This window comes from Peromyscus californicus, unplaced genomic scaffold (genome assembly GCF_007827085.1).
Source record: "Peromyscus californicus insignis strain IS unplaced genomic scaffold, ASM782708v3 Scaffold_2__1_contigs__length_46816999, whole genome shotgun sequence".
Classification (NCBI taxonomy): domain Eukaryota; kingdom Metazoa; phylum Chordata; class Mammalia; order Rodentia; family Cricetidae; genus Peromyscus; species Peromyscus californicus.
The window spans coordinates 14,239,913-14,265,801 of NW_026294540.1; the positions used below are offsets into that span (position 1 = coordinate 14,239,913).

General features: G+C 44.8%; 1 protein-coding gene across 1 annotated transcript in view; it reads left to right on the plus strand.

Moving 5' to 3' along the window:
- Kntc1 (kinetochore associated 1) overlaps positions 1 to 25,889 on the plus strand; it is a 90,356-nt gene that overhangs the window by 45,549 nt on the left and 18,918 nt on the right. Inside the window, 19 exon segments of the mRNA XM_052755408.1 lie at positions 563 to 726; positions 1,379 to 1,483; positions 4,751 to 4,879; positions 7,471 to 7,587; positions 8,901 to 9,010; positions 11,179 to 11,383; positions 13,148 to 13,237; positions 14,816 to 14,987; positions 15,074 to 15,132; positions 15,238 to 15,454; positions 15,966 to 16,039; positions 16,216 to 16,426; positions 16,545 to 16,654; positions 19,844 to 19,890; positions 21,890 to 21,968; positions 23,460 to 23,578; positions 24,368 to 24,503; positions 25,061 to 25,156; positions 25,681 to 25,737. Coding sequence (XP_052611368.1) covers positions 563 to 726; positions 1,379 to 1,483; positions 4,751 to 4,879; positions 7,471 to 7,587; positions 8,901 to 9,010; positions 11,179 to 11,383; positions 13,148 to 13,237; positions 14,816 to 14,987; positions 15,074 to 15,132; positions 15,238 to 15,454; positions 15,966 to 16,039; positions 16,216 to 16,426; positions 16,545 to 16,654; positions 19,844 to 19,890; positions 21,890 to 21,968; positions 23,460 to 23,578; positions 24,368 to 24,503; positions 25,061 to 25,156; positions 25,681 to 25,737 — 2,297 coding nt within the window.

Here is a 25,889-nt window from a genome sequence, read left to right on the forward strand (position 1 = left end):
TTTCATTGTTACATTTTCAGAAGTGAGACATTTATGTGATTTGTCTAATTGTATTCATAAATTTCAGTTTTCTGTATAGAGAAAATGTCTTTACCTGCCAATAATTTGAGCATCTAAACTTAAAAAAAAAAAATGGATATTATAACCAACCAGATTTAGTTATTTTCTTATTTAAGTGTTAACTCTTATTAACACTCATGTGTTAAGACTTTGGGAACCAACTCTGTGGCTGTTACCACTTTGAGGAAGTAGGCCATCCCTGAAAGCAATTTCCCAAAGCAGTGATATTTATTTAAATAAATTAAAAAAAAAAACAACCAGGGGATGTCTTCTACAGAGGACCCTGGTTCAGTTTCCAGCACTCATACAGAGGCTCACAACTCCCTGTAACTCCAGTTCCCTCTGACACCCTCTTCTGACCCCAAAGGCTTCTGTACACCCACAGTGCACACTCACATACTTTGGCATACACATACACACATTAAATAAATAAGTAAATATTTGTATGAGTTTTTTATTGTTAAAAAATACAACTTTTGAAAGTCATCTTCTCACTTGGCAGGAGACAACCTCATTCTCCCCATTGTGAGCTCCATCTCTGCTCTGCTCCGGAACCTTCAAGAATCTAGTCAGTGGGAGCTGGCCCTGAGGTTCGTGGTCGGTTCCTTCGGTACCTGCCTGCAGCACTCCATGTCAAACATCATGAGTGTCAGTTTGAGTGAAAAGGTATGGCATCACAATAAATGATTTGACTTTGGTAATTAAAGTGTCAAAAGCTCTAGCAAGCCAATCTCCTGTTGGCTCCATAACAAAGACATTGATGCTTATTTGTTTTTTGTTTTTTGTTTGTTTTTTGGAGACAGGATTTCTCTGTGTAGTTTTGGTGCCTGTCCTGGATCTCGCTCTGTAGACCAGGCTGGCCTCAAACTCACAGAGATCCACCTGGTCTGCCTCCCAAGTGCTGGGATTAGAAGTATGCACCACCACTGCCCAGTGATGCTTATTTGTTAAATACAGGATATATTTGTTGAGCATCTAAGATTCCAGGACATTTGCACACATTTTTATTAATAGCCCTTGAGAGTCTCCACTTTGCAAATGCAGAAATTCAGAACTGGGCTTGTAAAAACTAGTTAGTCCAAGGTTTAGGTTGATCTCACCCTGATCTCAGCACAGCATTTGTCTGCTGGTGGGTTTGCTTGTTTGTTGTAGGCATTTATTGCTGTTGTTGTCTGTTGAGAATGTTTTTTTACAGAGTATCTTACAGCCCAGGCTGGCCTTGAACTCACAGAGATCTCCCTGCCTCTGTCTCCCAAGTGCAATTTTCAGAACAGTACATCAAAGTGGACCTAATGATTCTTCTGTTCTTTTCTGAAAGTTACTTGGTGAGACCACATTGGCAAACTCAAAGCAAATCGTTATGGAATTGAAAGAAAAGTCCATCATGTTTATCAAAGGGAATGCCACAACACTGCTGCATAAAGTGAGTATTTGTGGTTGGCTTGTTTGTTTTGAGCCAGTCATGTGCTGTTTGGTAGTGTTCTACCATTCTGAAACTGCAAGAGCCAGTGTGACGTCCAAACGTTGTGTTGTTTTGTAGTTTATGTAAATGATATTTTATTGAACATGGATGAAACTGTAATGAATCCTGTCCGTTTCTCCCCTTGATTTTGTTATTTTTAATGGGCTAGAGGATATTAATGATCCTTACTTTCAGTTTATATTTCTATGCCAGGATTTTCTCACAGGAATTTTAATTTATTAGTCTTAAAAACAATTTTCCTGGGCTGGAGAAATGACTCAGCGGTTAAGAGCACTGGGTGCTCTTCCAGAGGACCTGGCTTTAATTCCCAGTACCCACGTGGCAGATCAAGACTGTCTGTAACTCCAGTTCCAGGGATTCTGACACCTTCACATGACATACATACACGCAGGCAAAGCACCAATGCACATAAAATAAAAAATTAAAAAAAATAAAATAAAAAATTCCCCTTTGAAAAAGGGTCCTGTGTAGCATAAGCTAGTCTTAAATTTGAATTCAGTGTGCCAGGTGGTGATGGCGCATGCCTTTAATCCCAGCACTCGGGAGGCAGAGCCAGGCAGATCTCTGTGAGTTCAAGGCCAGCCTGGTCTACAGACAGAGATCCAGGACAGGCACCAAAAGCTACACAAGGAAACCCTGTCTCGAAAAAATAAAACAAAACAAAACAATAAATTGAATTCAATGTATAACCAAAGGTGACAATGATTCCTGATTATCCTGCCTCCGAGGGTTGGCATCATAGGCATATGCAAACCTTAAATTTTAAGAAGTTCTAAGAGACTTTTGGAGGGGAAGAATTATTATTGTTGTATTGGGCACTTGGGTTCTATTTATTTGTCAGATTAAATAGTAAGACCCCAGAGGAGACTTAACCTCAGTGTTGCCCAAGCTATACACAAACTGCCCGAAACCTTCTGCCTCGTCATCTTGGCACTGGACTCTTAGGTGTCCCCTACCATGCCCAGCCCTGTCAGATTGCTTTACAAAGAACCGCTGGCAGAGCAGCGCAGTTGGTAAAGGTGATAGCCATGCAAACGTGACAACCTGCGTTTGAGCCTTGGGACCCACATAACGGCAGAAGGAAAGAACCATGTGTCACGTGTTCCCTCCCCTTGCAGCAGCAATGGCTCTCTGGCTGGCCAGCCTATCTGAATCACTGAGTTGAAGGCCAATGAGAGACCCTGTTTGAGATAGAAAAACGGGGTATGACACCTCAGGAATGATATTCTCAGGTTGTCTCTGGCCTTCACATGCAAACACATGTACATGAGTACACACACTTCCAAATTTGGTGGTACTTTCAGAGTTTTAGAAAAAGTTTAATAATAATACTAGGAGCTGCAGCATACCCTTTATTGATATGTTACTTAATGGCAAGCTCTCTTCTTTTTTTCTATTATCTGTAATAGAAGTTTTTTGAGATAGACTGTCTCCATAGCCTTGGTTGTACTAGAACTTCACTCTGTAGACCAGGCTGGTCTCGAACTCAGAGATTCCCCTGCCTCTGTCTCCAAGTGCTAGGATTAAAGGCGTGCGCCACCGCGGCCCAGCATACAAGGCTCCTTACCCTTAGATATCCAATGTTTGTCTCCTTCGGGTAAAGATGTTCTCTTGTTTAGTGGCAGTGCAGATTTCTCCATCACTAAATTTAACAGTGATATAAAAACTTGTGTTAATTTAATGCCCACATTCTATTTTAATTTTGTCTCTTTTGTCAATCATGTATTTTGGTCCAAGATCTAGATTAATTCATATACTTTATGAACCAGCAGACTACAGCCTGCAAACTCCCAGCTGTTAGCTTTTGTAAATGAAGCTTTTCTAGACCATGGCCATACTCCTTGTGTATTATCTGTGGCTGCTGAGGCTGCTTTCCTGCCACTAGAGACACAATGAGCTGTTGCCACAGAAGTGTGCCTGCAAGGCTGAAACATTGACTGTGTGGACCTTTTTTTAAAAGGGCCAAGTCAGCCGGGCGGTGGTGGTGCACGCCTTTAATCCCAGCACTCGGGAGGCAGAGGCAGGCGGATCTCTGTGAGTTCGAGGCCAGCCTGGTCTACAGCGCAAGATCCAGGAAAGGCGCAAAGCTACACAGAGAAACCCTGTCTTGAAAAACCAAAAAAATAAATAAATAAATAAATAAAAAAATAAAAGGGCCAAGTCTTGGGGCTAGAGAGGTGGCTCAGCACTTTAGAGCAGAGAGGTCCAAGGTTTGATTCCCAGTACTTATATGGCAGTTCGCAAGGGGAGTTGACACTCTATTTTGGCTTCTGCAAGTGCTGCATAAATATGGTGCACATGCACTCATGCAGACAAAACACCCATATATAAAATGATAACGTAATTTTTTTAAAGGACCACATCCTGGTGTTGCCTTTCATAATCATCTTTTATCCAGCTTTGATCTGGGAGCCTGCACTTGAAGGTGTAGAATGGTGTTGTGGAAATAGCACCGCACCTTTCTCTATAGAGTTCTCCAGAGCCAGGTGTTGATTTTGGTTTGTTTTTAGACAGAAGAGAGAATATTGAGTCGCCAGAGGAAAGAGAGTAATAATTGTAAGTTAGAGAACTAGCAAGAGCAAGCCCTTACGTAGAGGAGGAGGCTGGAGACGATGGGACCCAGTGACATGGAAAAGGAAGGGACAGTCTGATAGGTAGTGGTGGTGTCGGATGTGTGCAGGCAAAGCAGTGCAGACTGCATGGAGTATCCCTACATGAGCTAAGACGGCTGCAACAGCAGCATGGCCCTATGGGACCCCTGTTGTACGTGCAGTCTGTCAGGGACTACACAGCTTTGTCGTAGAGCTCACAGCTGTATTTGGGGTCAGATCAGGGGGGTGGGGTGGATTTGCTGGTGGGAAGATGTGGTAGATCTCTTCTGGTTCCTTCTGATTTCTTGGCTTGCTAAAATGTGGAGTCGGTAACTAAGGAGGCAAAGGAGGGTTCATGGCAGATTTCAGAGACTGAAGTCAGCTGTAGGAGAAGGAAGACTTCTGTGCCCTTACAGAGCTCACTGAGACTGCTCTCCTTCCATTTCTAGTCCTGGAAAAGGTGCCTAAGCAGACTTCTTAGAGCTGATTCTCTAAATCAGCTCCTGACAGGCTTGTTCTTTCTGGAGAGCTTAACCCTCAACTGGGGGAGTGACCCGAAGGTCCTTCCTTCTGTTTTGCTCATGGAGACTTCGTTCATGATGCTTTCTTCCCACAGGTGTTTAACTGTCGCCTGGTGGACCTGGACTTGGCCTTGGCTTACTGCACTCTCTTACCTCAAAAGGATGTGTTTGAAAACCTCTGGAAGCTTGTCGATAAAGCATGGCAGAATTATGACAAAATTCTGGTATGCCCTGAGCATGGAAGCCTGCTTCTGTTGATGGGTTAAAGGTTTGGGGGACAAAGTGAAGGACTTTGCTAGCAGGTCTTAACTGTTGAGCAGAAATGGTGATCTGTCTTATGTGGTCTCTACCCACTGTTGCTTGACTGGTGACACTCGGGTGACAAGCATTGCTTACAGAATTAAAATAGCTCTTCCTTCCTTCCTTCCTTCCTTCCTTCCTTCCTTCCTTCCTTCCTTCTCTTTTTCCTTCCTTCCTTCCTCCCTCCTTTCTCCTTTCTGATTTTTTTTTTTTTCTGAGACAAGGTTTCTCTGTGTAGCCCTGGCTGTTCTAGAACTCGATTTATAGACGTGCCATCACCTCAAACTTAAGAGATCTGCCTTTCTCTGCCTCCCGTGTGCTAGAATTAAAGGAGTGTACCACCACTGCCTGGTGATACCTCTTATTTCTTAAAAAACGAAAACAAACCACCACCAACAACAAAAAATAACTATAGCTGGGTGTGGTGACACACGCCTTCAGTCTCAGCACTCGGGAGGCAGAGACTAGTGAATTTCTAAGTTAGAGGCCAGCCTGGTCTACAGAACAAGTTCAGGATAGCCAAGGATACACAGAGAAATCCTGTCTCGAAAAACAAAACAAAATATTTAAACCTCTATGTGTGGTCAAGCATGGTGGTACACGCCTTTGATTCCAGTATTTGTGGAAAGCAGAGGCACAAAGAGCTCAAAGAAAAATGGGGGCTGGAGAGATGGCTGAGCAGTTCAGAGCACTGTCTGCTCTTCCAGTGAACCTGGATACTATGTTCCCAGCATCCTCATGGCGGCTCACAGCTGTCTGTAACGTCAGTCTCGGACTCTAAGCACCTTGGGCACAGCATATATATGGCACAGACATATGCAGGCAAAACACTCCCACACATAAAATACAATAAATAAATAAATTCATAGGGTCTGGGAAAACAGCTGTTGGCGAAGCTTGCTGCACAAGTACGAGGATCTGAGTTCGGTCCTCAGCACACATTTTAAAACCCAAACAAGTGTGATGGTGGGCACTTGTGATCCCAGTGCTGGGGGTCCTTGGAGCTTGCTGGCCAGCTAGCTCACTTGGCAAGTTCTAGGTTGGTGAGAGAACTGTCTCGAGAAAAAGGCCGGTGGTATTTGAAGAATGATAGCCGGGCTTGTCCTCTGGCTCCACACACAGAAGAATGATAGCTGGGGTTCTCCTCTGGCTCCACACACAGAAGAATGATAGCTGGGGTTCTCCTCTGGCTCCACACACAAATCTCTGTGCAGCCTTAGAACTTCACCCCTTTTCCCTGAAACCCTGGACCCCAGAGCAAGGCTTTTCTGTAGGATGAGTTTAGAGCCTACATAACTTACCTTGGAGTTGTTCTGATTGCTTGGTTTGTTTCAGTTGTTTTTATTTGGAAATTTTGTGGGTAGCCCAGGTTGGCCTAAAATTGTCCTTTTATTGTGTAGGAAAACTAGATTAAATTTACAGTATCATGCAAAAAGCTGAATTCTCCAGGTGCTATGTAAAAGTAATGAGTGAGGGCAAGACATGTACCTCAGCTGGTAGAGTGCTGGTCTAGCATGTGGGAGGCTTGGGTGTGAATCCCCAGCATTGCATAACAAAGTGTGGGTGCATGCCTCTGATCGCAGCACTTGGGAAGTAGAGATAAGAGGATCAGAAGTTCAGAGTCCACAGGTACATAGTAAACTTGAGGCTAGTTTCGGCTACCTGAGACTGTCTCAAAAAAAGTCCATGTATGGTATGTGTGGGGGTGTTGCTGGAGAGAGGACTCAGCAGTTAAGAGCAGTTGCTGCTTTTTCAGAGGACTCAAGTTCAGTTCCCAGCCCCAATGCCAGGCCGTTCATGGCTGCCTTAACTCTAACTCCAGGAGATCTGACACCCTTTTCTGGCTTCTGCAGGCACCTACACACTTGTGGCATACACTCACATAGACATACACACATATAAATGAAAACAGAGGTTGAAGAGATGGCTCAGGGGTCAAGCGTGCATACTGCTCTTGCAGAGGACTGGAATTTGGTTTCCAGTATCCACATTGAGCAACTCACAACCCCCTGTAACACCAGCTCCAGGGGAATCTGATGCCTACAGCATCCTTGAGCACCTGTGCACAGGTGCACATACATAGAGACACATAGTTTAAAATAATCTTTAAAATCAAGAAGATAATCTTTAAAAAAGAAGTAGTGACCATATAAACCAATATGTAGCAATTTACACTCTTGTCACAAAAAGGTTTATAAGGTTTAGGGAGGGTGGGGACTCAGGATTGAATGCAGGCCTGCACACACGTTACTCCATGCTTTAGCACTGGGCCATGTCCTCAGCCCAAGGTTATGAGTTTTCTGTTCTCAAACAGGGTCTTGTGTGCAGCTTGGCTGCCTGATGCTCTCCAGCCCAGGCTGCCCTTAAGCTCTCGGCAGTCCTCCCCAGGGTTGGGAGTCCTCTCCAGGGCTGAGATCACACAGACCCTGCTACACCTGGCTTTGATTTTTTTCCCTCCTTTCTGAGTTTCATCTAATTAGAACTAATACTGTTTGATCTTGTTTTTACTTTTTAGGCATTATCTTTGGTGGGCTCTAAGCTGGCAAATCTCTATCAGGATATTGAAACAGAACTTCGGTTCCATGAAATCAGTATTGATGCTCAATGGGGTATTCGTCTTGGTAAACTTGGTGTGAGTATTCATAGCACTTTGATATTTAATCTGTCTTGAGAATTATCTAGTCTGAGAATATAAGACAGAGATCTTGTCAACCGTTACTTTGGGGTATATAAAGAAATAAGGGAGCCGGGCAGTGGTGGCGCACACCTTTAATCCCAGCACTCGGGAGGCAGAGTCTGGTGGATCTCTGTGAGTTCAAGGCCGGCCTGGTCTACGGTGTGAGATCCAGGACAGGCACCAAAACTACACAGAGAAACCCTGTCTCGAAAAACCAAAAAAGGAAAGAAAGAAGGGTCTTTTGTGTTATTTCTTTTTGATAGTTATTTTACTAGTGTTTGAAGGAGCCCAACACTTTTCACCTGCTTCGGTGTCTCGTGTGTAGGTCTGTGTCTAGTACCCACCGACATTTATGCTCTTTCAGATTTAACTCATAGCCTATACCGTCTGTTGTTTAGTTACTAGTTTGTGTTGTTTTCTCTTGGAGATAGGATTTTGCTATGCTGCTCAAGTCTTAGACTTGGTTTAAACAGATCCTCCTGTTCAGCCTCCCGAGTAGTAGGGATTACAAATGCATGTTACTGTTCCTTCTTGTCTAAATATAATATTAAGGAGTAATAGTTATACATACCTGTCACCCCAGTACTTGGGAAGCCGAAGCAGGAGGATGGTGAGTTTGAGGCCAGTTTGGGTTACAGAACGAGACATAAAACATTTTATTTGCAAATAGATTGTTTATCAGGAAAGTGACCATTGCCAAAATGCTGTGTGTTTTGAAACTTGACTCCTATGCAGTGGTGGGACCGGTTCCACCACCACTAACAATCAGGCTTCCCTGACGAAGCAGCAAGAGGTTATGATAGAAAGATTCCTCAGGTTTCACAGCGATAGTTGGATTGAACAGCACGAAAAAAAAAATTTAGGACCAGCCAGATGGCTCGGTGGTAAAAGATGCTTGCCACCAAGCCAAAGGACCTGAGTTTCATCCCTAGAACCTGCACTGTAAGAGAGAACTGACTCCCACAAGTTATCCTCTGACCTTCGTACACTGGCTGCGGCAGGCACGCACACACACACACACACACACACACACACACACACACACACACACAGAGGCATGCATGCACACACTAAATAGGTAAATAAATTTAAAAATATAATTTGGAGGAGCTGTAAAAAATGTTTCTTTATAAAAATAATAGTAAAGTAGAAAGGTGTGTTGTAGTGTTGTAATGTTGCTCTATTGCTCTATTTCTGATACTTTTCAGTTTAGAAGGTCAGGTTTTTTGTTTGTTTCGGTTTTTTCATTTTGTATTCTTTGTTTCTAGATTTCTTTTCAGCGTGCTTTCAGACAAAATTTCCTCACCAAGAAAGACCTCCTTAAAGCTCTTGTTAATAACATAGATATGGACACAAACCTCATTCTGGAATATTGCAGGTAATCTTTAAATGTTAATGCATCTGTGCTGTTGGCGTAGCCAGCTTGTGTCGAATTCCCCTCAGGTGCCTGCCCTGAGGAGATTTCTCCCATAGTCCTGGGACAGATGCCACACGTGGCCGGGATACTAATCTGAGGGTATCAAATGAATCTACCTACCTTGATTGTATTGGGAGAAACTCAATCCACACTGTTAGTTCTTAGGAAAAGAATCAGTTGGGGAAGCTATGGTAGCACACATGAGATTCACAGCAGAAAACAGCTGATACAGTCAAAATAGCACCAGTGCTCCTTGAACCTTGACTTCCTCTAGAAAAAACTTGGCTCTTCCAGGTAATAGCTTTGCCATAGTTAGCTGAATCCCTCCTTCATAGTTCTGTGGCTCGTAGTGACACACAACATGGACACACTGGACAAAGTAAGGAGACAAGGAAGGGGAAGGGAAGGCTCGGGACCGAGGGGACTGTGTGATGGTCGTGGTCAGCCAAATGATAAGTGACTGTCTCTCAAAGAGTAAAGGCTCTCACCCCTTTCTGACTTGCAGTAGATAAGCGGATTCTGGGGGGTTTATTTTTGTTTATTTTTGAGTTAGGATCCCATGTAACCCACAAAAGCTTCAAATTTGCTATGTAGCTCAGGCTGGTCTTGAACTCCTGATCATCTTGCCTTCATCTCCAGGTGCTAGGATCATAGGTGCATATCATTATGCTGGCTGAGATCCAAGTCTTTTTGCTTTTGTTTGGGTGGTAGGGATCAAATTCATCTCCTCAAGCGCATTGACTGCACCACACCCCGGTCCATCCCCAGTGCCTAAGATACTGATAACATCTGCCTGCAGTATTCTTTCAGCAGCCAAGCATCTAGTCGGTCCCTCCTCCCCTTGGGGACAAGAGTAATGACCCTGACTCTCTCCATGCTGAGGCTGCAGTTAAGGACTAGAAGCTGCTCAGAGCTCTGAGTAGCACTGATTCAGAGCATGGGAATGAAACTGTCCAGTCTTCAGTTTTGAGAACTTCAAACGCTGGTAGGGTGTGTCTGCCATGCTTGACAGAGTTGAACCCTGGTAGACTTCTGAGTACTGCTTTCTAACTGCTCCCTTTCCTGCAGTTTAAGTAGCCGTGACAATATTAAGTTTGTTTCAGTCATTCAGCAGAGGCCTTGATCGTTTGTATTGATAGTAACTCTTTGCCTGAGGCGATCCTCGTGAACTAAGTCAGATGGCTTTTAAGATTTTGCATTTGATTTTGGTTTTGTGGTCCAGGCTGGCCTGCAACTCTTTATGTCACTCGAGCTGGCCTCCAACTTGTGGTCCTGCTGATTCAGCCTCTTAAACACAGGGATTATAGATGTGAACCACCCCAGCACTGTGCCCAGCTAGATGGTTTTTAGAATATCAGGGGACTTGACTGTGATGGTTCTTAAAGCATTGCTTCATATCTCAATTATTATGCATGGCAGACTGAAGGATCACTGTCTCATTCTAAAGGCCTGAGGAGGTGTTTCAGTTGTTACTTTGTCTATACTGACTAAGGCCTTTTTTAAAATTATATAACTTATTACTTATTTTTTGTGTGAAATAGGGTCTCATGTAGTCTAAACTAGCTATGAACTTACTATATGGCCGAGGATGACCTTGAACTCTTTTTTTTTTTTTTTTTGGTTTTTCGAGACAGGGTTTCTCTGTGTAGCTTTGTGCCTTTCCTGGAACTCACTTGGTAGCCCAGGCTGGCCTTGAACTCACAGAAATTCGCCTGGCTCTGCCTCCTGAGTGCTGGGATTAAAGGCGTGCGCCACCACCGCCCGGCCGACCTTGAACTCTTGATCCAGTTGACTACCTCCCAGTGGCATTACCAGCATGTACTGCCTAGCCCAGCTAGACTGTCTGGTTTGAAAAGACAATAATTAAACCATACATTGTGGTATAGGCCCCACTATTGTCTGAGGCAGGAGGATTACCTCAAGCTCCATTCTAGCCCCAGCTGCTGATCAAGATTCCTTTTTAAAACAGAACGGTAGTATTTAGCTTTGATGATGCACACTTTCTGATTATGAGCTAGACAATCGCAAGGTTAAAAGACTTGAGTGATAGGAGCGCGCACCTGAGTTGTCTGTCAGAACCCTTGCTGAGAAACATTTGCGAATAGCCTGTGACTTCCTGCTCCTTTCAGCACCTTTCAGCTGGACTCTGATGAAGCCCTTCAGTTGTTCATTGAAACCCTGCTCCACAATACTAACAACCAGAGCCAGGGAGATGCCAGCCCCGAGTCCACAAAGGAGAAGCATTCCAAACTCCTGACCAAAGCCACTGAGATGGTTCCTTTACTGACGAGCACGAAGGACTTGGTGATCAGTCTTAGTGAGATCCTCTATAAGGTAGGTGAGTGGGGAGTGGATCAGTCCTAGTGAGATCCTCTATACGGTAGGTGAGTGGGGAGTGGATCAGTCTTAGTGAGATCCTCAATATATGGCTTTTTGAAATGGTCTCAAGTAGTTCAAGCTTGCTGTGTAGCCAAGGGTGACTTTGAACTCCTTCCTCAATTTCCCAGTTGTTGGGATTACAGGTGTGTGCCACCATACTTGGTTTCTTGGTTTTGTTTCTCTCTCTTCTTTTTTTTTTTAGTTTTTCGAGACAGGGTTTCTCTGTGTAGCTTTGCGCCTTTCCTGGAACTCACTTAGTAGACCAGGCTGGCCTCGAACTCACAGAGATCTGCCTGGGATTAAAGGTGTGCGCCACCACCGCCCGGCTGGTTTTGTTTGTTTTCATCTTACATTTACTTATTTTGCATCTGTTGTGGGATATGCTCATCACAGCGTGTGTGAGGAGGTCAGAGGACGGCTTGTACAGGACTCTGTTTCTACCATGTGGGACCCAGGGCTTGAATTCAGGTGGTCAGGCCTGGCAGCAAATGCCTGACCAGCTCCACTCAGATGTTTTAAGTAGCAAACATTCTTTGTCAAAGAATCAAGTGAGGGCTGGAGAGATGGCTCAGAGGTTAAGAGCACTGGCTGCTCTTCCAGAGGTCCTGAGTTCAATTCCCAGCAACCACATGGTGGCTCACAACCATCTGTAATGATATCTGGCGCCCTCTTCTGTATACATAATAAATAAAAAAATTAAAAAAAAAAAAAAAAGAATCAAAAGAGAAAGAAAGTATAAGTTCTAAAGGGAAATTTCCCTGTGGGCCCTACTCTCTGGAGCAGGATAAGTATGTGGCCCAGTGCCTGTCCTGTGTAGCACCCCACTGCAGGGGTTGGGTGGTGAGGGGTGGACACGACATACTGCATTTGACCAGCCTTTTACAAGTAGAACTTTAAGCCATACATTTCAGTATTATAAACAGTTACATTGAATGAATGTGGTTTCCTATTCTTTTTTTTGTTTTAAATGAAATTCTCTCCAAATTGGTATTTTTAAGTTAAAAGGTAGTTTGATTGGGGCTTGGAAGGTAGGTAGCAGGAGAAATGAGGTTATCAGACTATAAGATAAATTTCAGTTTGACATTTTGCCTGTAAATCAGCCAGAAATTACTGGCTTGCTCCTGGATCTGATAGCCCATCTTCCCACTTTGATAATTATGTACTTTTAGTCAGCATTTAAAACATGAAAATGCTGTGTGGGCAGAAAGGAGGAGCAAAGAGAACACGTCTCTTTGTAAGCCTGTACAGATACCATTCAGTTAATCCTTGCATGAGGAAGATGGTTAAGGCAGAGTCCCTCAAATGCCTCAACCCCACAGGTCCACGTTGTGTTAGGTCATTTCTAAGGGAGTCTTCTTCCTTTTCTAATTTCCATCATAAGTAGAACAAATGAAACTTCAGTTTCAAACTCTTAAAAAAACTGAAAACTTAACCATGTTTATTCTTTCTGTGTATTAGTACCCTAGAGGCATCTGCCGTCACTAAAAAAGTATTGCCTTGTACAGCTTTTTAAACTACACTTCAAGACATTTTAATCGTGGCTACTTAGCCTGATAGAGGTCGTTTTCGAGGTGAGAGTTAAGCTATGAAGGTCAGCCTGGGCTTCGGTGCCTGCTAAGCTTATGTTTGCTGTTTGTACCAATGAACATTACCAAGTAAAGCACATGCAAGCATGACAGTATCTTCTCATGTTTTGACATATTTCTGCTTTTTGTGCAGCTGGACCCGTATGATTATGAAATGATTGAAGTTGTACTGAAAGTTATAGAACAAGCCAATGAAAAGATAACCAGTGTGAACATTAATCAGGTATAAAAGAATGTTAAAGACTGAAACTCATCTCTGTGCTTCGGCTTATTATATTATATATTATAATTATTATAATATTAAGAATATTATCCGGGTTCTTTCTGGGTTGTTCTTTGATCTCCCTTTAGATTCTGAACTTAATTCTAAATAATTTTTTGTTGTTGGTTTTTTTTTTTTTTTTGAGACAGGGTTTCTCTGTGTAGCTTTGGGCCCTTTCCTGGAACTCGCTCTGTACCCCAGGCTGGCCTCGAACTCACAGAGATCCGCCTGGCTCTGCCTCCCGAGTGCTGGGATTAAAGGTGTGCGCCACCGCCGCCCAGCTAATTTTCTTTTTTAAAAATGTAATATTTTTAATTCTTGAAGAATTCAGCAAAGTTCGAGGCCAACTTGATCTACAAAGTGAATACCAGGACAGCCAGAGCCGTTAGACAGAGAAAACCCTATCTCGGGGGGGGGAAAAAAAAAATCATGCATGAATACAGTGTATTTTGATCATATTTACACCACTACTTCTCCCCCAACTTATTCCTGACAAACCCCCCTTAGTTTTCTTTAATTCATTTATTATTTTTGTTTATTTAATGATTTTTGCTTTTTCCATTTTTAAAAACATTAGTGTGTGTGTGTGTGTGTGTGTGTGTGTGTGTGTGTTCCCACACGCGCGTGCATGTGCGCGCGCCAATACCATGCACACCACCTGAGAGTTAAAGGGTGAGTGGGAAGTCACCGCTCCTCTTCTGCCTTTACAGGGTTTAGGGGATTCAGCTCAGGTCGTCAGACTTGTACAGCAAGCACTGCTGAGATACCTTACCTGCCCATGGTTTGGGTTTTTTTGAAACAGGGTCTCATGTAGCTCAATCTGCTTTTTCTTTCTTTCTTTTCTCTTTTCTTTTTCCTTTTTTGAGACAGAGTTTCTTCTGTGTAGCCCTGGGTGTCCTGGAACTTACTCTGTAGACCAGGCTGGTCTTGAACTCGGTGATCCATCTGCCTCTACCTCCAGAGTGCTGGGATTAAAGGCGTGCGCCACTACCTTCCTGGCTTGCTGTTTACAAACTGGTTGTGTAGCCAAGTTGGACCTTGAATTTCTTGATCTTCCATCTCTACCTCCTACCTCCCCAGTACTGGGATTACTGGTCACTTTCTGTCTACTATATGGGTGGAAGATTTTAGAGTTAGCTTGGGAAACATAGTAAGATCCCACCTCAAAAATAAGTTGAGGAATTAAAAATGAAAATTTCTAACTTCAGTGTTTTTTTGATTTCTGTCCCAAACTATTTGAAGAGTTTCTCTGGAACTGCCCAAGTCTTCCTCTGTGAGCCAGATGGTACCCTCCTCTGTTCCTCTGAATGTGATGTCTCTAGTGTTCATATAGCATGCTTTAGGAGCCAGCCATACAGGGAAAACTAGACATGGACTTGGTTGTCATAGCGTGTGTGTATCAGGCACGTACATGTGCCACAACGTGCTTGTGGAGGTCAGGTTCGCAGGCACGGTGGCAGGGGCCACTGACAAGTGCACGTGGTGCAGATGATCCAGGACAGGGTGACCCTCACAGGCCTCTTGCTCGTTTCCACACAGGCTCTGAATCTTCTGAGACACTTGAAGTCATACAGAAGAATCTCGCCCCCAGTGGACCTCGAATACCAGTATATGCTGGAGCACGTGATAACTCTGCCGCCAGCTGCCCAGACTAGACTGCCTTTCCACCTCATATTATTTGGCACAGCACAGAACTTCTGGAAAATTCTCTGTATGTTCATTAACTTCCTAGGAATTTTACTTAATAGCTAACTAATTTTTTTCTCACGTGTCATGTCCTTCTACTTCCCTTTTCAGCCTCAGAGCTCAGTGAAGAGTCGCTTCCAACCCTGCTCTTAATTTCTAAGCTAATGAAGGTAACGGGCGGGCGGGCCTGCTAAGGAGCTTCTTGTCTGCAGTCCCTGAGCCTGGCCCAGGGAGCTTATACCGCCTCCCCTCACCGTCACTCTCCTTCTCTCAAGTTCTCCCTAGACACTCTCTACGTGTCTACAGCCAAACACGTTTTTGAGAAAAGCCTGAAGCCAAAGCTGCTCAAGTTAGCACAAGCCAAGTCGTCAGCCCTGAGGAGCAAGGAAGTGGACAAGCTCACGAAGACCATCGAGTCCTATCTCCTGTCCATAGTCAACCCGGAGTGGGCCGTGGCCATCGCCATCAGCCTCACCCAGGAAGTCCCAGAAGGTGCGCCGCACTCCACTCCTGGACTTGCATTGCCGGCTGATGGTTTGGGTTTTGGCTGTGTCCCTTTTCTGCAGTGCCGGAGATCGATCCTGGGTCTTGTACATGCCGGGCAGGTGTTCTGTCCAGTCATCGGTTTCAGTTCCCAGTGCTCATCAGCTGGAGCTGGCTGGAAGCTCCTGGTCTGTTCCGGTGTCTAAAGGGATTTTCACGAGCTGCCCAAGTCTATTGCATCGGGTCCATTCAGAGCCTATTTGAAAAGATTCGAAAAGGCAGTGTGTATGGTATTATGCCGTCTGCCGCCACATCCTTAGACAACTTCGTAGGGAACCAGGCGTGGACTGGAAGCTGTGAAGGGTCTCTTTGCTGTTGGGTTTCTGTCTTGAATCTTGCTGTCTCATTTCCCTCATCTTTTATTTTTACTGGGTGTTCATTTATAATTTTAGAGTTTTTGCTGCTTTGGTAACGTGTTGTCTCAGGATTTAGATTTGCTCACAGACCTTTGTTCTTCCAGGCCCCTTCAAGATGACTAGCTTGAAATTTTGCCTGTATTTGGCTGAAAGATGGCTACAAAACATTCCATCTCAGGTCAGTCTGAACCATGCTTGCTGAGCAGCGATCTCATCCCCCCCTTATCCCAGTACCCAGAAGGGAGAAGAAAGCCCACAGTTGCCATGATGGGTGCTTTAGGGTGCAGATAAAGCGGGGAGGGCCCATGAAGGCTAAAGATGGAAGGCTTTCTCTCCATTTGGAATTTTTTTAAGGATGAGACATGTGAAAAAGCCCAGGCCTTGCTGAAGAAGCTTTATCTCCAGTTCCGGCGCTCTGGTACCGAAGCCGTGCTCATAGCCCACAAGTTGAATGTTCCGGAATATTTAAGAGCAGTAGGAAAGCCAGCACATCTCATCGTGAGCCTCTATGAACATCCCAGCATAAGCGAAAGACTTCGTACTTCGTCTGGCAAAGATTATCCCGGTGGGAACAAAGCTTCGTGTTTTTTGGTCCAGGAAGAGCCTCTGTTTTGATTCCCAGTTGTCACATGCCGAAAGCCTGAGTTTTCACTTTTGTACTTTTTTTGTCTTGACTGTCTTAGATATTCACACAGCAGCTAAAGAAATAGCCGAAGTCAATGAAATTAATTTGGAAAAAATTTGGGACATGTTGTTGGAGAAATGGTTGTGCCCCTCAACAATGCCTGGTGAGGTGAGTGAATGCTCACAGCCCCAAGTTTGTGGTTAGATAGGAGCTGAGTTTGTGTTCCAGACGACACAGCTCTCCAAAGAGGACACAGACTGGCCTCCCTCCCTCCTAGACAGTCCGGCTTTATACCTCAGGCTGGCCTTGCATTGTTATTCTAACACCTCAGCCCCCTCAAGTGTTGAGATTATAGGCCGCACCACCACATCTGACTCTGACTCCTCAGAGGTCACAGGTCACCTGATGAGTTTCAATGAGGTGGTTTGTTTTTCCTTTCTGTTATTCTGTAGCTATTCAAACGTTCAGCTCATGACTTCACACATTCTTACATATAAGAAGAGGCCTGCTTTTTGACTTGGATTCATGCGATTAACTTTTTATTTCTGAAATGATTTAAAGTGGAATTAGGAACGTTTAAAAACAGTGCAGAAATACTGCTGTACACTGTTTACCCCGATTCATTGGTTTCTAACATCTCTCTGCATGTACTTCACCCTCTAGTTCTATTGTCCTTTCTATTCATTTCTCTCCATTGGAGAGTATATTGCATATGCCATGTCCCTTAGCCTCTTAACACTGAAGTGCCTATTCCCTAAGAGCAGGGATTTGCTTAACAACTACAGTTTTAATTGTAAAAAAATCAGAAAAATCTCAGCACTTGGGAGGTAAAGGTGGAAAGATCATTGCAAGTGTAAGGCCAGCCTTGTCTACACAGCGAAATTAGACCAACCAGAGCTACCTACTAAAGACTCGGTTTCAAAAGTAAAAGCCAGCGGATTAAATACTGAGACAATGCTGCATAAATGATGTTGGTATATGATATTTGGGAGAATATATCTGTTTGGCCCTTCTAGGTGGTATTAATTTACTCATGTGTGTTATTTATGTGCGCATGTGCACATGGAGGTCAGGGGACAAGTTTGTGGAGTCAGTTCTGTCCTCTCTTTACAGGTTATGTTAATTTAGATGCACGTCTTGATTAAGTTGTCCCTTTCTCTAATACATTCTGTTCTTCCCTTTGTAGCTATTAGGGGAAATGTTTTGAGATAATACAGCATAAAATTCTCTGCAAATTCTTCCCCTTACCTCATCTGCCCACCCCCACATGTTAGCTTAGCAACACTGATGATTTTTAACATGCTTTAGCTGTGTGGCGCATTAGCAGTTTGGAAGGGTGCAGGCCAATTGCTTTATAAATGCCATCTTTGCTCTGCTCACATTTTTCTGTGACTTAACATAGCGTATGCGCTTTAGTCACACTGTATAGGTGATGTGTTCTTTTCAGCAGAACACAGTAGGCGGCACATGATGCTGACTTTTTAGAAATAGTATAATTAGCATCTAACATTTGTGGAAGAAATTAGTCTCAATCCACATTTTTCACTTGTTTCTCTGAATTTTCAGGTAGAACTTAATAAGTAGATTCTATCATTCCTGCGCTTAGGTAGGAAGATAATATTCTTGAAATGTAGTTGTAAAAAAATGGTGTAACTAATATGAAATTAAGTGTATATTTAGTGGATTTTTCATGCTAATATTTTGCCCAAACTACTTCCCACTCCCGGTGGAAAACAGTTCTGCCACAGTCTCCCAAGGAGCTGAGACTACTGTAGCTGGGCAGTTTCTATTTGTTTTATCTTACTGAGCTGATTGATTTACTTCTCTACTGGATACTGAACCCATTGAGTGCCAAGCCTGAGCTCTACTGCTGAGATACATCCCCAGCCCTTGGCTCTTATTTTCACTTATTTTTTAATTATATCCAAATTGTTCAAGGGTATCAGCTCTCTCCTTTTACCAAGTGGGTCCTATGGATTGAACTCAGACTTCAGACTTGGCAACAAGAGCCTTTACCTATGAGTTAATAATAGATGGTTGTGAGCCGCCTTGTGGTTGCTGGGAATTGAACTCAGGTTCTCTGGAAGAGCAGCCAGTGCTCTTAACCTCTGAGCCATCTCTCCAGCTCCATGCTTAACATTAGGTCTTCAGTATCCCAGGCTGGACTCTAGCTCACCGTGTAGCTGAGGATGGCCACCCAAGTGCTGGGATTGGAGGTGTGTGCTCCCACAGCCGGTCTGTGCTGCGCTGGGGATTGAGCCCAGTGCTCCATGCCACTGTGTAAACACTGCATGCCTGAGTCCAGTGCTAGCCTATCCTACCAAGAGCAGTGACTGCTTCCACGGGACACAGTGTAAGCTCATGTCTACACCCAGCATTTCTGTGTGCCAAGCTCCACATTAGCTCAGGTAGTCAACTGAAAGGTCTGGCAACTAAGAACCATGCCTCACACGGTTCAAACCTAGCACGGTGCTTTGGGAGCCCTGATGAATGCATGTTAATTTGGTGAGTGACTGACTCACTTAAATTCTGTGAGTAGCTCAGTGACAGCACTGGCTGGCATGTCTGACTGAGGCCCTGGGCACTGGGGAGGATGAGGCATGGGAGGAGCCAGCCTCAGCTACGTAGTGAGACTCTATTTCAAAAACAAAACAAAAACCCCACACAAATCTTGGGACCCTTTTTGTTTGTTTTATAGCGCTGTCAGGCCTGGAACTTGAACATGGAATATAGACCAGTCTTTCCCTGAACTCACAGAGATTCCCCTGCCTCTGTTCCTCAGTGTTAGGACTAAAGACATACTTTACCATGCCTGGCTCCATTCCTTTTAAAATTTATCCAACAAATGTCACCTCCACAAGGACCCAAATGTTTGTGCACTTAAGGCCATGTGTGTGCTCAGAATTAGACTTTCACCTAAAAAGTACCCAGAATATATTTATTGTGTGAATGATGAGCATGGAACCTTCATTTAAGCAAAAGTCATCATTAGGCAATCACAGTATTTCCTCCACATAAATGTAGTTTTGGTTTTCGTTAATCATTTTATGATTTTGTGTGTATGAGTGTTTTGCTTGCATGCATGTCCATGCACCATATGCATGCCTGATGCCTGCTAAGGTCAGAAGAAGGTGTCAGGTGCCCTGGAACTGGAGTTACAGACAATTGTGAGCCACCATGTGGGTGCTGGGAATCGAACCCGGGCCTTCTGCAAGAGCAACAAGTGCACTCTTAGCTCTCCAGCCCTATAAACATAGTTTTGTACCTTGGGTTTTTTGTCATGTATATTGCACTAAGAGGAAAGTTTGTGTATCCACAATCTACAGTCTTAACTTTCATTCTTCTCTGTTTTTAAAGAAAGCGTCAGAGTTCTTTGAACTTGAAGAGGATGAAGTGCTGCACAGGTATGCTTTCCTTCACTGTGGCCTCCCCCTTGACACCCAGTAGGGATCTTATTAGGAAACAGATTTAGAAGTTAGATTTGAAACGACTTCTTGATGTGACTTGGGTCAGAGTCTCAGAGAAGAACCATCCATCCATTTCTATGGCAGAGTCTCCACAGGCTGGGAGGGAGTCAATAGCTGAGACTGAGGATTTGAACCGCCTGTGAATGTTCTAGGACTTCTGTAACAGAGAATGTCCCAAGCAAAGGAAACTTTTCTCTCAGATAGCACCTTGGCCCCAGGGCCCTGTGAACACTTGTGTTCTAGAACATGTCATGGCTCAGATACAAGACAGATTCCTTCGTCTGTGACCAAGATCTTAGGAGTTGTGTACTTTCGTCAAATGTGCTCACCGCTTGTTCTGTTGAGAAGACGAGACTTGTATCAGAAGGAATGTGGTAGCCTATTATTGATGCTTGGCCCCAGCATGGGAAGAGGGTGTGGCAGTAAGCTGCCAGCTCTGTGCCATTCCTGCCCTAGACCACAAGTAGCTAAGAGTCCTGCGAGGCCCCATGGCTGCCTCCTCTCCAAAAATCAAATAGTGAAGGTAGACTTGCAAAACCCAGACAAAAAGATAATTGTTCCTAGTTTTGAGCAGAGCCAGTCACCTACCAACTCTCTGGCTCCTTCCTTCTGAACCTACCTCAGTAGCAGTTTGGGAGGGGGCGTTATTACTTTTACATATTTTTTTAGTCCGGATCTAACTGTGTGGGCAGTTACACTGATCCTAAACTTGGAATCTTCCTGCCTCAGCCTCCCAAGTGCTGAGATGACAGGTGTGCAGTTCCGGGCCTGGCTGTCTCTCGCTTAGCCTCCACACCCCAAAGACAGGGTTTCTCTGTGTGGCTCCGGCTGTCCTAGAACTTACTCTGTAGACCAGGCTGGCCTCAAACTCAACAGAGATCCGCCTGCCTCTGCCTCCTGAGTGCTGGGATTGAAGGCGTGTGCCACGCCTGGCTTCTTGCTTAGTCTTTTAAGGGTATGTGTGCCTTTGTCCAACTCAGATACAGCTCCTGACCTGTCTAATGCACCAGTTATGCGGAAAGCCTTAGAAGCAATTCAAACCATAACAGAAGGAATCCCCAAAGCGTATCTGCAAATGTCTTTTCCACCTGAGAGCTCCTTTTCCTCCAGCCTGTCTAACCCCTCTGGACCTTCCTAGGAGAGGCCTGGCAGCCCTGGAGCTAGAGTCGAAATTGTATCACTTACCAGGTCCTCCTGGGTCCCGTGAACACAGTCTCCCGCGTGTGCCGCTCCCTGTGCCTCAGGCTGTAGTGTCAGAGTCTCAACAGTAGTTCTCCAGGGCTGGTGGGCTGGCGGGCCGTGTTACAGAGATCTCTGAATGCCGCCTTTCTTCCAGACATTGTCTTCTTTAGCTGTGAAGGAACTCAAGAAAAAGCGAACCATCCAGACTAGAGGCATGACTCATTGATTAAGAGCACTGGTTGGGTTTCTTCCCAGCACCCACATGGCAGCTCACAACCGGCTGTACCTCCAATTCCAGGGGATCTGATCCCCTCTTCTGGCCTCTGCAGGCACCAGGCACACACATGGTGCACAGACACACATGCAAGTAAAGCACTCACACACACAAAAGAAGTAAACAAAAGTTTAAAATAATAAAGTTTGCCGGGCGGTGGTGGTGCACGCCTTTAATCCCAGCACTCGGGAGGCAGAGCCAGGAGGATCTCTGTGAGTTCGAGGCCAGCCTGGGCTACCAAGTGAGTTCCAGGAAAAGGCGCAAAGCTACACAGAGAAACCCTGTCTCGAAAAACCAAAAAAAAAAAAAATAATAATAATAATAATAAGGTTTAAACACCTTTGAAAGGGAAAACAAAAATGCCATTGGCCCATGTCCTTCTGGCTGATATTTAGGATGTTGCCATTTACTTCAGACAGAAGCACAGCTCTGTTGTATTGTATCTCTAAGTTTAAAAATGTCTCTCTTTTTTCCCCCCAGAGTCGTGTATCTCCTGCAGTCTCGTCCGATTGATTATAGTTCAAGAATGCTGTTTGTATTTGCCACCTCAGCCACAAGTGTAAGCTCTAGAAACTCAATCAGAACATGTGGGCATCTCGGCTTGACGTTTTCCCCCTGTGTATTTTTTCACACTTGGTTTCGTAAACACAATCCAGATAGTGATGTTATTTGATAAGCAGGGATCACTGCACATACCACACTCCATTTAGTACCGTGAATGCAGCATCTGCTTAGCAGGCCGCATGATGCACCTGTTGGTAGCTCCCAGAGGTGCACTTTGTTCATGGATACTAACTCCCTGATCAGCCAGCATTCCTGATACCAGGACACTGTACAAACTGGCCCTGGGAAGAAGCTTCACTTGTCTCCATGCCCCGTATGACCTGCTCTGCCTCTGATCACCCACTAGCCTCTCCCCATGCTAAACTTCAGTCTCCCTGAGGGGACACACAAACTCTTTAGTCTTCATGATTTTTAATATAGCAGTTTTGTTGGTAGTTTGGTGATGGGCAGTGGGAGAAAGTTTTGTTTTTTATTTTGTTTTTGTTATTGTTGTGTTTTGTTTTGTTTTTTGAGATACAGTCTGGCTTAGACTGTGTAGCCTAGACTGATCTCAAACTCCTGGCAAACCTCCTGCCTCAGTCTCCTTAGTGCTGAAATAGCAAGTATGAGCTACTGTACCCAGCTAACAATATCTTGTGAGGCAGCTAGAGTAGGCAGAGGGAGGGTGAGGACCACGGCACATGGTCCTGAGAGGGACAGGAGGGAAATCTGTGGTCCCGGATGTCAGCTCATGTCAGCTCTACAAGGGAGTCTGTCCTCTAGTTGTTCTTCAAGTATGGCCGGTGTGCATGGGCCAGTTAGCTCAGGCTCAGCAGGGATGCTTTCTTCCTGATGCCCTTTCTGCCAAGAAGAATACTAACGAATGCGCCATCATTAATTGGTGTTAATGTGTATTCAGAGGTGCATTCATTGATGCATAAATATAAGAGTTGACTGATTAAGAAAATTAGTTTTTATTGTTTCATCAAAAACATTTCAAGGGCTGGGTGGTGGTGGCACACACCTTTAATCCCAGCACTTGGGAGGCAGGGGCAGATCACAGAGTTCGAGGCCAGCCTGTTCTACAGAGCAAATAACAGCACAATCAGGCTTCCATCATTTCAAGGGAAGTCCTCTTTGGTTTTCCGTGCTGGCAGTGGTTGTGAGCAGCTGGGGGTGTCACTGTCTTCATTCTGCATGACATCTTACCCACTGCTTCGTTAGCACCAGAAGGACAAATACCAACATCTTGTAAAAGGCAGAAAACAAAGAGCCCTTTTAATATTTTGGCCCTTTGCCTCCTGAAAGAGTCTCAGGAGTTCTCTCCAGGGGTCATGTTGAAGTGCTCTGTTCTCTACTCTGCACTGGTTAAAGTGGAGATAATTGAGTTCAAGAGAAGTGGAAAAATATCCAGGGGAAGGGATGTTCTTGCTGCCTAAGCTGAAGCCATTGCCTGACCTCGGCTGCAGGTGTGCAGCTTGACTTTCCAAACCTCTCGGTCTTGCAGACACTGGGCATGCGCCAGTTAACCTTCGCCCACAAAGCACGAGCTCTTCAGTGTCTCTTTTATTTGGCTGACAAGGAAATGATAGAATCTCTCTTCAAAAAGTCCACTGAAGAAATGAAGTGAGTAGAACTTGATGTACTGTATCAGAAAGAAGCAAACAGATTTTATTTTTTCTACTTATTTCTCAGCCATAACTTCTGAGCCTTTGGTGGAATGAATGGCTGTCTCCTAGCTGCTGTGTAAATGCCATCCCATTACCTTGATTCTTGACCTTTCAGCAAAGGGGAAACGGGCCTAAGGGAACTTCTTGTCTCCATCGTTTCTTAGCAACATTCAGAGACTAATGTTTTCTTGTTAAATGGATTTCTATCTATGCCATATGCTGTGAAGGTATCTGGAGGCCTAAATGGACACGAAACAAGATTGCCTCCTGTCTGTAGCTAGAGTTTTCCTGCCTGGCCCACAGTCAGGACAAATCTGTCACCCACCAGTCCCACAGCAGCTCAGACCCGACCAAGTAAACACAGAGACTTATATTGGTTACAAACTGTATGGCCGTGGCAGACTTCTTGCTAACTGTTCTTACAGCTTAAATTAATCCATTTCTATAAATCTATACCTTGCCACGTGGCTCGTGGCTTACCGGCATCTTCACATGCTGTTTCTCATCATGGCGGCTGGCAGTGTCTCTCTGATTCAGCCTTCCACTTCCCAGCTTCATTCTCCTCCTTGTCCCGCCTATACTTCCTGCCTGGCCACTGGCCAATCAGTGATTTATTTATTGACCAATCAGAGCAACACATTTGCCATACAGAACATCCCACAGCACCTGTCCCCTGCGGTAGCCTTGGTTTTAGACATAAATGTGAACCATAAGAATGGTCCTTACAAACACATCTGTTTTTCAGATCCTATCTGAAGTGTATAACCTTCCTGGCTTCATTTGAGACATTGAATATTCCCATCACATATGAGTTATTTTGCAACAGTCCCAAAGAAGGGATGATTAAGGGCCTGTGGAAGAACCACAGCCATGAACCTATGGTACGTACGTGGTCAGCGAGCATGGCCAAGCAAGGCACGCCTTTTCCGTACAGTCACCTGCCACCCCTCAGCTGACCAGAGCCCTTTGCCCCCAGTAGGTCCAGTGCCCCAGACCTTTCCTGTGTCTGGGCCTGCCGTATGGAATGAGAGGGCAATTTGGAAGGCCCTCTCCACCCTTCTTAGTGTACGTGGGCTAGTCATGCTGTAAACAAGAAGATCACTTGTGCCTCCTTCCAAGGCCCACCCTATAGGGAGGGGTGCCATTCTCTCCCGCCTAGTCACCTTTGGGGAACTAGTCACTGATGCAGTTGGAGCTGGGACAGGATTGAGGCCAGGAGGTGGGCTGTTCTTAGTTAGAAACAGGAAAGAGAAGAACCTCTCTTTTTCATAGATAGGAAATGGAGTCCTTCACTGAGACTGGGCATTAGACATTTGTGGGTTATGTCCATGTGTTTTATGAAGGTACTCTACCTTTTCAAAAGGCTGTTGGACTGGCTCACTGGTGTCTTAAAGCAGTGTTACTTTGTTGTTTTCTTGTTTGGTGTTCTGACTTTTAGGCAGTACGATTGGTGACAGAGCTTTGCTTAGAATACAGAATCTATGACCTGCAGCTTTGGAACGGGCTCTTGCAGAAGCTTCTTGGCTTCAACATGGTAAGTAAGACTTGGGGCTTCCTGACGCGCGACATCCCCAATACGTGTTGAATCAGCACCAGTTACTGACACATGCTGCAAGCACACTCGAAATGACCTTGAGGGGCTGGGAACACGGCTCAGGTGACTGCTTGACAAGCAGCAGGAAAGTCCTGGATCTCATACCTAGCGTTGCAAGAAACCCAAAATGGTGCCTGTCTGCAGTCCCCGCACTCAGGCGGTAGAGGCAGGAGAATCAGAGATGGGAAGTCATGTTCCTTTGCATATCTAGTTTGAAGCCATCCAGTGCTACGTGTGACCCTGTCTCCAAAAGAAAAAGAGGGGGATGTGCACTATTGCAAGATGTGGTGGTGCCCTGCAACCCCAGCACTGCTGTGTCCCCAAGAACTGAAGGCCAGCCTGGGCTGTGGAGTGAGGCCTATCTCAAACGCAGCTTTAAAAAAAAGTCCAATATTGCGTGTTGAGGTGTGGGAATTTAGCATGTTGGTAATCCTTCACATCTTAAATTTTCTTTCCTGTTACAGATTCCCTACCTAAGGAAAGTCTTATCCTCCATTTCTAGCGTCCATTCACTGTGGCAGGTATGTGCGTCTCCTTGAAGGTACATTTCATTAAGTTCAGTCCCTGTGCTCTGCGTTTTCTGGGCACCTGGGCTGAGCCATCAGCTTCTTAGTGAGGAGCAGAACGGGTCAGCGGACAGTGTCCCAGCATCCTCAGCTGGCATTTCGCCTGG